Source organism: Mytilus galloprovincialis, chromosome 13 (assembly GCF_965363235.1).
Source record: "Mytilus galloprovincialis chromosome 13, xbMytGall1.hap1.1, whole genome shotgun sequence".
In the NCBI taxonomy this organism is placed as follows: domain Eukaryota; kingdom Metazoa; phylum Mollusca; class Bivalvia; order Mytilida; family Mytilidae; genus Mytilus; species Mytilus galloprovincialis.
In genome coordinates, this window is record NC_134850.1 from 58,682,453 (window position 1) to 58,695,002 (window position 12,550).

Below are 12,550 nucleotides of genomic sequence, written 5' to 3' on the forward strand. Positions count from 1 at the left end.
GTCTGTGTGTCCATCCATTCTATAAATTTTGATTTCAAGGTTCTTGATTGGCAGTATGAGGTTTATACACACAAAACAATACGTTGCAATTTGTCACAGAAAAATATTTTTACATTGAAATGAAGCATTAAAAGTTCACATAGATGTTGTCATGATAAAGCTACTGGCACATACGACTTCATTTTTGTGTGTATTTAAACTTTTGAACTTTCTATGATATTTGTTCAAAACTTGAAAATATTATGAAACCTTATGAAGATATTGTCATTAATTGTAACCTTGATATTAATTAGGTCAAATATTGAGATCTTTGTTACAAGGCAATCAATTGTATCTTTGTTTCAAGTGGCTGGTGGAAATTATGTCTACTCAGAAAAATGAGTCCTTGAAGTTCATGTAAAATGTTGATATTTATATAAACTTGTTAACCAGCTGGTCTAAAGGAGAGGCAAAAGATACCCAAGGGACATTCAAACTCATAAGTCTTAAATAAACTGACAACGCCATGGCTAATAATGAAAAAGACCATCAGACTATAGAACTCAAAACACAACATACAAAACTAAAGACTGCGCAACACGAGCCCCACCAAAAAGTGGGAGTTATCTCAAGTAAAGATAAGCTAATATTCACTTCTTATTTTTCAATCAAACTTAAATGATGTTTTGGAAAACTTCAAATGTAAGCTTTAGCAGAAAATATTATTAAGAAATGTCTAAATGGTTTGCATTCAATTTAAGAAACATCATCACCAAAACCAAGAGGGCAAAAGTCGTCAAACAATGCAGGAGTGATTGCGGGTGCAGTTATTGGTGCTATCCTATTCATAGCAGTGGTCGCTGTTGTTGGGTTTATTGTTGCCAAAAGGACCAAGAAAGTTAAAGGTATTCTAGTCTGGTTATATATATTGTTTATTGCAAACCATGTCATATCAGGCATCATTTATCCCTGACAACAAGGTACAGGTCTGAGTACTAGCTACTGACAGCTAGTTCAAAGCCAATAACAACTAAAATACATTATGTATTTAAGACTAGAACACCAATCAGTACACATCCAACATCCAATGAATTTAGTGTAAAGACATTTAAAATAGTCAGAAAACACATGACCTTGTGAAATACCTGAATATAGGTATTAATAAATTGTAGTACTGTGAAAGAACATATTAAGTATGGTTTTAATTCACTGATAACAAAACTAATAATTTATTATACATATAATACCAATAAAACAATATTCAAAAATTTAATTACAGTGTTGAATAGGTAACCTTGTACAATAAGTTTATATAAAGGATAGATACGTTTCTCTCTTAAGGTAGCACAATACAAAGATTTTTGCATCCCTAATCAGACAACTTTAAACTGATGTAATTCATTTCATCCTTCTTTATATTTTATAAATGAGGTACCAAAAGAAAGAAGAAAGATTAATCTTTCAAATTGTGAAAAATTCATTATGACATAATTATTACTTAATTAATTATTATGTTATTAGTTGCTATATTGTGATGTCCACACTTGAATGAATTTAGCGTCTTTGTTCTTGATAGCATCCCAAAATATTTTATAGATTCTTGTACAACACAGCTTGACCTCCAAAACTGTGTCTCAGATTTCCAAAAACATCAATAGAACAAATTTTATACCCAATTGAATTTAGTGGTCTCTTATGAATTGATGTTGCAAACTTCATTGAAGATTTATGAGAGAATGAAATGCAATAGGAAAAATCTGAGACACTTTTTTGGAGGTCAAACTGTGTTGTGCAAGAGTCTATAAAATATTTTGGGATGCTATGAATAACAAAAAAGCTAAATTCATTCAAGTGTGGACATCACAATATAGCTACTAATTACATAATAATTAATTATGTCATAATTATATCATTTAATGAAATTTTCACAATTTGAAAGATTAATCTTTCTTCTTTCTTTTGGTTCTTCATTTATAAAATTTAAAGAAAGATGAGTGGAATTACATCAGTTTAAAGGTGTCTGATTGGGGATTAAAAATCTTTGTATTGTGCTACCTTAAACAAAGAATGCAAACAATTTATCATTCAATGAACAGGTTCTGTCATGGTCTTGGTTTAGGGGGTAATTTTAGCCATGTCATTATTTACATTTTGAATGTAAAATACCATTCATAGGAATAAAAAAAATCCCAGATGCTTAGGGCTATTCCAGTAAAAAGTTATCCAGGGGGGGGGGGGGTGGAACGCCACTTATTTTTTGACCCCCCACCTATGGAAAAGATTTAAAAAATACACCCCCACCTAGAACATGTATTTTCTTCCAAGACCCCCTACCTAGAGAAAAAAAATAAAAGTTAGCTAGTTTTTTAAAGTATACAAAAATGTTGCATCCTGTCAAATAAATGTAAAATTTGTTGGTTTATCTATTTCAGTTCATCCAAAAAGGGGGGGGGCCCCCTGGCCCCCCCCTAAATCCGCCTCTGGTCTCAATGGCAATCATACCACATCTTCTTTTTTATACTAGCTATGTTGCTATTAAAATATAAAATGAAACATGTAACAATGTTATGGAGCAGCAGACGACAGATGCAACATGACGGCAATAGCTCACAGTGACCGAAAAAGGGGGGTGCGATTTTAATTATGGCCCATTTTATTTTTAAAACTGTCAATAACATTTTCAGGTACGACATATTCTTAAGGTGGGGAAACTGGTTGGCATCAACCATTTGATGTTTCAGAGTTTAGTTTGAGCCATAAAATATCTTTGGTAGGCACAATGTAATTCTTTTTTTTATTTTTTTTATTTTTTATATACATTTTTTTTTTCAATAGGCAAATGTTGAGGAAGATGATATACTCTCCTGTGTAACAAGGCCATATTTTTCCGCAAAAATTAGGCCATTTTTTTCCTTCAATACCCACCACGCAACATACGCAATAAAAATCTAATTGTCTGTGCCAAATCAAGGACGTATGTTAGTTATACGTCCTTGGCCAAATATAAATATTTTTTTATGGACCGCATAGTTTGGATGTCACCCACACATATTTTTTTGTGGGGAGACGGTATACAAGGGAGAGGGTACTTGAAGTTGTTATAAACTGTATGCAATAAAATATTATTTGGGACAAAAATTGCAAAGAATTGGCCAGTCCACCTTATTAAGGACATATTCTTTGCAAGGAAAGAGATTTAAGTACAGCAAATTCTGCCATTTCAATTTCAATGAATATACAATAACTTCTTCCAACCACAACAATATTTAAGTTAACCTTTATTTACAATGTTTAAACTGGTATTGTTGCCTTGTTCATGTTCATGTTGGTTTTTTTTACATTAAATTTGGGTCTTCGTCGATACCATACTTATTCCAGACGTTCCGTATCAGAGGACATTTCAGGCAATTCCTCTGCACTTCTTGTATCATTATATCATCATCACGGTGACAAGAATAACAGTATAGAGTACCATTAATTCATAGAACAAAACAACAAATCGCTGAAGAAGTCATGTTTACAAAATGTCAAAATGAGCCAAAGACCAAAAAATGACAAGGACAGTTAAGCGTCTTTTATGGAGACAAAAACTATATTCCTAAAAAGTCTTTGGGGTTCTTCAATCGAAATAATAGGAAGCTAAACTAAATGAGATTATTATAAGGGCTAAATCTCGTCTGTACTAGCCAAATTTAACAAATTTAAAGTTGTTTATAAAAAAGATATATATCATGAATGATGGTTAATTACGTTTTTCGGGTTATCAGTTAGACCGCATGGTTTTTGTCGAGCCTGCAACTTTTGTTGCAGAAAGCTCGACATAGGGATAGTGATCCGGCGGCGGCGGCGGCGGCTACGGCGGCGGCGGCTACGGCGGCGGCGTTAGCTAACTTCTTAAAAGCTTTATATTTTAGAAGGTGGAAGACCTGGATGCTTCATACTTTGTATATAGATGCCTCATGTTACGAAGTTTCCGTCAGTCACATGTCCAATGTCCTTGACCTCATTTTCATGGTTCAGTGACCACTTGAAAAAAAAGTTCAGATTTTTTGTAATGTTGAATTCTCTCTTATTATAAGTAATATGATAACTGTATTTGGTATGTGCGTACCTTGCAAGGTCCTCATGCCCGTCAGACAGTTTTCACTTGACCTCGACCTCATTTCATGGATCAGTGAACAAGGTTAAGTTTTGGTGGTCAAGTCCATATCTCAGATACTATAAGCATTAGGGCTAGTATATTCGGTGTATGGAAGGACTGTAAGGTGTACATGTCAAACTGGCAGGTGTCATCTGACCTTGACCTTATTTTCATGGTTCAGTGGTTATAGTTAAATTTTTGTGTTTTGGTCTGTTTTTCTCATACTTTATGCAATAGGTCTACTATATTTGTTGTATGGAATGATTGTAAGGTGTACATGTCTAGCAGGCAGATGTCATGACCTCATTTTCATGGTTCAGTGGTCAAAGTTAAGTTTTTGAGTTTTGGTCTTTTAATCTAATAGTAGATGCCAAAGGTCAACTATATTTGGTGTATGGAAATATTTTATGATCTATATGTCAGTTCCGCAGGTTTTATTTGACCATGACCTCAATTTCACGGTTCATTGCACAGTGTTAAGTTTTTGTGTTTTGGTCTATTTTTGTTAAACTATAAGTAATAGGTCAACTATATTTGTTGTATGGAAGCATTGTAAGCTGTACATGTCTGCCTTGCATGGTTCATCTGACCTTGACCTCATTTTCATGGTTCATTGGTCTGTGTTTAGCTATCTTGGTTAATGTTAAGTTTATGTGACAGTTGTAATAAAGCTTTATACTTAGGACGATCAACATAATATCAATGATTAGCAAAGAAGGCGAGACATTTCAGTGTGTGCACTCTTGTATTATTACAATAGGAAAACACCCGAGACGTGAAATCGCATGGTTCTATTATCATAGGTAAACATCCGAAACGTCCCAAAAATATATAGGTGCTCCTATTATTGGAGGAACATTACACAGTTGTGTACACACACATGGCGGCATGGAACACGATCGGAAATTCATTTGACGATATCTAAACATTTCGAAACGAAGTGAAAAGTATCGTGCGCCACGTGGGCGCTTACATTTGTCACTGTATGCGCCATTTCTTGTCAATATGCGCTATAGGCGCAGGGGGCACGTCCTTCCCGATCACTGGTTTGACAAGAACACAAACGGACGCTTAAAATTAGTGGTCTGCCAACTTTATTTGCAGTCGGATGACCTTTTCAGGAGAATCTTCCTTCATAACAGGGGGAACAATATGTTTAACCTATCATTCAGAAACCCCCCACCAACAGAAATGAATTTAAATCGGGACCACCACCCTCCCGAATACAATTATGTTGATAACCCCCCACCTATGGAGAAAAATATCGTCGGCGTTCCGCCCCTCCTAGGTAAATTTTACTGGAATAGCCCTTAGCTTTTGTTGAACTTTTAAGGTAGAAAAGAAGAGAAAATGATTTTCCATATCTTTAACTGTGAGATGAGTTTTCATGTTTTTGTGTAGTTTGTTTATTGTTAACAATGTTTGAAAGAATACAGCTGCATACTGCTATATGATCTGTCCGATGAAAGTCTTTTAAAAACTCTTTATCAAATTAAACTAAAAGACAATTTTACTCCACCTATTATTTAGGCATATGAAAGTAATGCTTGATTGAACATGTATAAAACAAGTGTAATTTTAATTTTTATTCATTTTTTCCATTTCAGGGAATGTAAAGTTTGCAGATCTTCATTTAAGTTTTTATAAAAGTAAAGATTGAAGAAAAAAACAATTGTAGAATTGTATGCTTTGGAATCATATCATAGGAACGAAATCAAGTTAGATTGTAATTCTCAAAAAATTAATCAAGCAGTTACACTACCACTTTTAGAATGGAATGTTCAGTTGAAACTACGCAGATCAGAATCTTCTTGTCTTTGATTACACCTTTGTAATTTTTCGGCAAAATAAATCAAATATGATGGTGCTCAATATATGATTTGTGCAATTTTATTTTTATCATCTACTGTTATGAATTATTATTATTGAATTGTACTTGTTGCAGACATTTATCACATTTTAGTCATGTTTTCCTTGTAATAATCATGTAGAGGCTTCCTATAGCTAACAATAACAATAAAATTCATAACCAGTAAATCAAAAGTGTGATATGTTAATAATAGTATCATTGATATGTAATGTATCTGTTTAGATTAGAGTCATGTAATCAGATGATTTGTTAAAAAAAAAATCAAATCTCTATGCTAATTATATGTATTTTGTGAGTCGCATAATAAGCAATGTTTTAAGAATGATATTTTTTGTATTTGCAACACATTTTCAATTTGCATAATTATACCTATAAGACAATTTTTCTGTTTTCACTTCTTTTTGAATAGGTTATTTATATTAAATTTTTAACATGTACTTTATTTATGCTTCATGTAGATGTTTTATCATTTCAGTGGTATTGTAATTACCAGGAGTACATTTCCTTGCATATAACTCTACATTGTAGAAGTCTTTTATTTAAATCTGATTATATAAATTCCTGAAGGTTTTTTTTAAAGGGAAATATTCAGTTTACTCAATTTATGAAATGTACTTTTTCTATCTTTTTCATTGTATAATAATGAAACCGACTATCATAAAAGTTTTAGGGTTAAATATATAGGAACCTGTCCTTTCTTTTGCCCCTCCATCTGATCTGACTTTTGAGTCTTTTGTCAAATTTAAAACAACTTTGTAAAGGATTAGATATGAGGTCAACTTTAAAACTCTTTTGTTTCTTTTCTCAATCTATTTAGTATGGAATAATGTCCCTCATCTTTGAAAATTTCATACATGTGCTTCCCAGAACGCCTTGTGTGAATCCATCAAACTCCATCAGATTTTCATGAAACTTTCTACATTATTAGATCCTAACATGGAAACTTGCAGATAAATTGAGCATCCTGGTCCATAAGAAAATCACAGAGTTATTTCCCCTTGCACATTCATTTTTGGTACAATTCAGTATGCACTGTGGGGATGCAGCTGGCCTCAAACATGCATCAATAGATGTTTATGATAATTTGCAGATCCTTACATGAATATGTGCATAATAAAAAGGCATCCTTATTCAATGACAAATTCCAGAGTTATTTCCCTTTCATTTACATTTTCAATAGTATTCAGTATGCACTTTATTGATGCAGCTGACCTCGGACTGCTTCGTCAGATGTTAAGGATAATGTGCATATCCTAACATGACTATATGCATAATAAAAAGGCATCCAAATTCATTGACAAACCCCAGAGTTATGTCCCCTTGCATTTACATTTTCAATAGTATTCAGTATGCACTTTGTGGATGCAGCTTACCTCCAACAGGCTTTGTCAGATGAAGATTCTTGCATGAAAATGTGCATAATAAAAAGACAACTTGATCCATTGACAAATCCCTGAGTAATGTTGAATTTCAATACTGTATTATATCATTATATTATACACTTTGTGGATACCACTCCTCCTTTATACTTCATTGAATGTCCATCAAACCTTTTGTATATTGTTAGATCCTAACATGAAAATGTGGATAATTCTTTGTCTTCTCTGAATTGAGGGAGTTATTCCCTTTTGCAAGTAGAAATTATGATTTTTGTCGAGCCTGCAACTTTTGTTGCAGAAAGCTCGACATAGGGATAGTGATCCGGCGGCTACGGCGGCTACGGCGGCTACGGCGGCGGCGTTAGCTAACTTTTTAAAAGCTTTATATTTTAGAGGGTGGAAGACCTGGATGCTTCATACTTTGTATATAGATGCCTCATGTTACGAAGTTTCCGTCAGTCACATGTCAAATGTCCTTGACCTCATTTTCATGGTTCAGTGACCACTTGAAAAAAAAGTTCAGATTTTTTGTAATGTTGAATTCTCTCTTATCATAAGTAATAGGATAATTATATTTGGTATATGCGTACCTTGCAAGGTCCTCATGCCCGTCAGACAGTTTTCACTTGACCTCGACCTCATTTCATGGATCAGTGAACAAGGTTAAGTTTTGGTGGTCAAGTCCATATCTCAGATACTATAAGCAATAGGTCTAGTATATTCGGTGTATGGAAGGACTGTAAGGTGTACATGTCCAACTGGCAGGTGTCATCTGACCTTGACCTCATTTTCATGGTTCAGTGGTTATAGTTAAGTTTTTGTGTTTTGGTCTGTTTTTCTCATACTTTATGCAATAGATCTACTATATTTGTTGTATGGAATGATTGTAAGATGTACATGTCTAGCGGGCAGATGTCATCTGACCTTGAGCTCATTTTCATGGTTGAGTGGTCAAAGTTAAGTTTTTGAGTTTTGGTCTTTTTATCTAATACTTTATGCCATAGGTCAACTATATTTGGTGTATGGAAATATTTTATGATCTATGTGTCAGCCCCGCAGGTTTTATTTGACCTCGACCTCATTTTCACGGTTCATTGCTCAGTGTTAAGTTTTTGTGTTTTGGTCTATTTTTCTTAAACTATAAGTAATAGGTCAACTATATTTGTTGTATGGAAGCATTGTTAGCTGTACATGTCTGCCTGGCATGGTTCATCTGACCTTGACCTCATTTTCATGGTTCATTGGTCTTTGTTTAGTTATCTTGGTTAATGCTAAGTTTATGTGACAGTTTTTAATAAAGTTTTATACTTAGGACTATCAACATAATATCAATAATTAGTAAAGAAGGCGAGACATTTCAGCGTGTGCACTCTTGTCTTCATTATTAATTAGATTAGATTAGAAATATACATTGAAATGCATATCATTTAACACAACACTATGAACAAGATATTTAATAGATCTATAGTGAAATATGTTGTATTTGTCCTTCTCTATAGAGGGTTCTTGTTGTATTTGTCCTTCTCTATAGAGGGTTCTTGTTGTTTCTTTTTTTTAAATATTTTTCCTGAAGATTGTATTAAATCAAAATAGTTGCATCTCTTTTTAGCTCACCTGGCCGAAAGGCCAAGTGAGCTTTTCTCATCACTTGGCGTCCGGCGTCCATCGTCGTCCGTCGTCGTAGTCGTCGTCCGTCGTCGTCCTGCGTTAACTTTTACAAAAATCTTCTCCTCTGAAACTACTGAGCCAAATTTAACCAAACTTGGCTACAATCATCATTGGGGTATCTAGTTTAAAAAATGTGTCCGGTGACCCGGTCAACCAACCAAGATGGCCGCCATGGCTAAAAATAGAACATGGGGGTAAAATGCAGTTTTTGGCTTATAACTCAAAAACCAAAGCATTTAGAGGAAATCTGACAGGGGTAAAATTGTTCATCAGGTCAAGATCTATCTGCCCTGAAATTTTCAGATGAATCGGACAACCGGTTGTTGGGTTGCTGCCCCTGAATTGGTAATTTTAAGAACATTTTACTGTTTTTGGTTATTATCTTGAATATTATTATAGATAGAGATAAACTGTAAACAGCAATAATGTTCAGCAAAGTAAGATTTACAAATAAGTCAAATGACCGAAATGGTCAGTTGACCCCTTTAGGAGTTATTACCCTTTATAGTCAATTTTTAACCATTTTTCGTAAATCTTAGTAATCTTTTACAAAAATCTTCTCCTCTGAAACTACTGGGTCAAATTAATCAAGACTTGGCCACAATCATCATTGGGGTATCTAGTTTAAAAAATGTGTCCGGTGACCCGACCAACTAACCAAGATGGCCGCCACGCCTAAAAATAGAACATGGGGGTAAAATGCAGTTTTTGGCTTATAACTTAAAAACCAAAGCATTTAGAGCAAATCTGACATTGGGTAAAATTGTTCATCAGGTCAAAATCTATCTGCCCAAAATTTTCAGATGAATCGGACAACCTGTTGTTGGGTTGCTGCCCCTGAATTGGTAATTTTAAGGAAATTTTACTGTTTTTGGTTATTATCTTGAATATTAATATAGATAGAGATAAACTGTAAACAGCAATAATGTTCAGCAAAGTAAGATTTACAAATAAGTCAACATGACCGAAATGGTCAGTTGACCCCTTTAGGAGTTATTGCCCTTTATAGTCAATTTTTAACCATTTTTCATAAATTTTTAGTAATCTTTTACAAAAATCTTCTCCTCTGAAACTACTTGGCCAAATTAATCCAGACTTGGCCACAATCATCATTGGGGTATCTAGTTTAAAAAATGTGTCCGGTGACCCGGCCAACTAACCAAGATGGCCGCCACGCCTAAAAATAGAACATAGGGGTAAAATGCATTTTTTGGCTTATAACTCAAAAACAAAAGCACAATGAAGCATTTAGAGCAAATCTGACATAGGTAAAAAAACTTATCTGTTCAAGATCTATCTGCCCTGAAATTTTCAAATGAATCAGACAACCTGTTGTTGGGTTGCTGCCCCTGAATTGGTAATTTTAAGGAAATTTTGCTGTTTTTGGTTATTATCTTGAATATTATTATAGATAGAGATAAACTGTAAACAGCAATAATGTACAGCAAAGTAAGACCTAAAAAGAAATCAACATGACCAAAATGGTCAATTGACCCCTAAGGAGTTATTACCCTTTATATAATCATTTTTTTTTAACAATTTTCACAAAATTTGTAAAATTTTACTAACATTTTCCACTGTAACTACTGGGTCAAGTTCATTATAGATAGAGATAATTGTAAGCAGCAAGAATGTTCAGTAAAGTAAGATCTACAAACACATCACCATCACCAAACCACAATTTTGTCTTGAATCCATCTGTGTCCTTTGTTTAGTATTCACATAGACCAAGGTGAGCGACACAGGCTCTTTAGAGCCTCTAGTTATGTTTTCCATGACTTTAATTTCATGTATTATATATTACTAAAATGACTAATTTCAAATTTCAATTCATAATACAAATCTCTGTGATAGATATTTAAATTTTGTGAACTGATTTGTACTTTTGTATATACATGTTTTTATGTATAATATTTTGTAAACCATTATATTTTTATAATTCTGATATATATTGTCTCAGGTAACCTTTTACAAAAGAAGGATTTCTTATATTATTGTTAGTCTGTTGGTCTTTCTTTTTTGGCCATGGCATTATCAGTTAAATTTGGACTTATGAGTTTAAATATTCCTTTGGTTACCTCTCTTTTAGCTGACTTAATGAGTTTAAATATTCCTTTGGTTACCTTTCTTTTAGCTGACTTAATTAACAACAGTGACATGCCATTGTCTTTGTTAAGCTTTTAAAAAAAACATGACAAAAGAGCATTACTGATATTATATGACAATTTTTAAATCCTGTAACTTAGCACAAAATTCATGATAAACTATCAACAAGAAACAAACATTTTTTTTTTCATTCTATCTGCCATTCCAACATTTACTATTAACTCTCTAGCATTGTTTCTTTTTTATGAAATTTATTTAGCATACAGAGCAAGAAAAATTATAAGGTGTTAGAGGACTTGTATACTTTCATCATTTTTGTTTAGAGTAAAGTTTTTGGTCAAGGTCGTTTTTGATGAAGTTGAAGTCCAATCAGCTTGAAACTTATTACACATGTTTCCTATGATACGATCTTTCTAAATTAAATGCAAAATTATTACTCTATAATTTCACAGCCCACTGAAAAATAGGAAATGATAGTGTAAATGTGGCATCTGTGTACTGTGGACACATAATTTGTTTTCGTTCCTCTGCCTATGAACTGTAAAAAATATAGGTTTAGTTTATTATTCTTTCTGTATTTACATTATTATGAACACCATTTAATGAACAATTTCAGAATAAAATGCATTCTCTGTAACATTTCCAAAAGTGTACAAGCACTCAGGCTTCCTCCACCAATAAAAATTGATCACCATGGAATGGCCAATAGTAACAGAAATGGTGTTTAACAACAATCAACAATAATCACTATTGTGTTTTGCATATTGTGTTTTGCCTTATAATAATTACCCTATTCTGAAGGTTTTATTGTAAATTCTGAGCAGACAGATTCATATTTAGTGATTTAGGAAATATTTGTATTGGTTATTATCGGGCATTTATTCAGATTTTTTATATCTTATTAGTTTTAATATGAACATATCATTTATATTTGTGATTTATATTGTGTCTTTGAATATTTAATGTCATTTTGTGAGGTTTTTTATGTATTTTTATAAGAAAGATGAGTATATATATATATATACCATATTATTAAAATCACACTACAGTTTTGATATGTCAACATTTATGTTAATGAAATAACATTAGATTTAAACCCCTTCAACTCATTTTTGATAAAAATATCATATGTTCATTACAATAGAAAGAAGTTTTTAACTCTAGAGTTTTGAAAATGCAAGTAGAAGTAATGTCCTGTCCCCACAAAAAAATAATTAAAAAGTGTTTGTTTAATTTGATCCTCTCCTACAGTCTGATGATTATTGTTTTAAACAGTTTTGATCTAAGTATTACAGAGCAAATAAACTTCATAAAACTGATTGAAAGTAGGTTATACAATTGGAGCAATACATTTCATTTTTTAACTAGAACATATAATTTGATTAAGGCAACAGGAGTTTAATAATG

At 32.9% G+C, this 12,550-nt stretch overlaps 1 protein-coding gene across 2 annotated transcripts in view; it reads left to right on the forward strand.

Annotated features, from left to right (window-relative positions):
- The window catches only part of LOC143057249 (protein turtle homolog B-like), a 51,040-nt gene extending 43,661 nt beyond the window's left edge, over window positions 1-7,379 (forward strand). For both annotated transcript variants that reach the window (XM_076230516.1, XM_076230517.1), the window contains 2 exons: window positions 741-884; window positions 5,728-7,379. In XM_076230516.1, the coding sequence (XP_076086631.1) occupies window positions 741-884; window positions 5,728-5,780 (197 nt within the window). In that variant the 3' untranslated portion in view covers window positions 5,781-7,379. The remainder of the gene's footprint in view (window positions 1-740; window positions 885-5,727) is intronic.
- The last annotated feature ends 5,171 nt before the right edge of the window (window positions 7,380-12,550 follow it).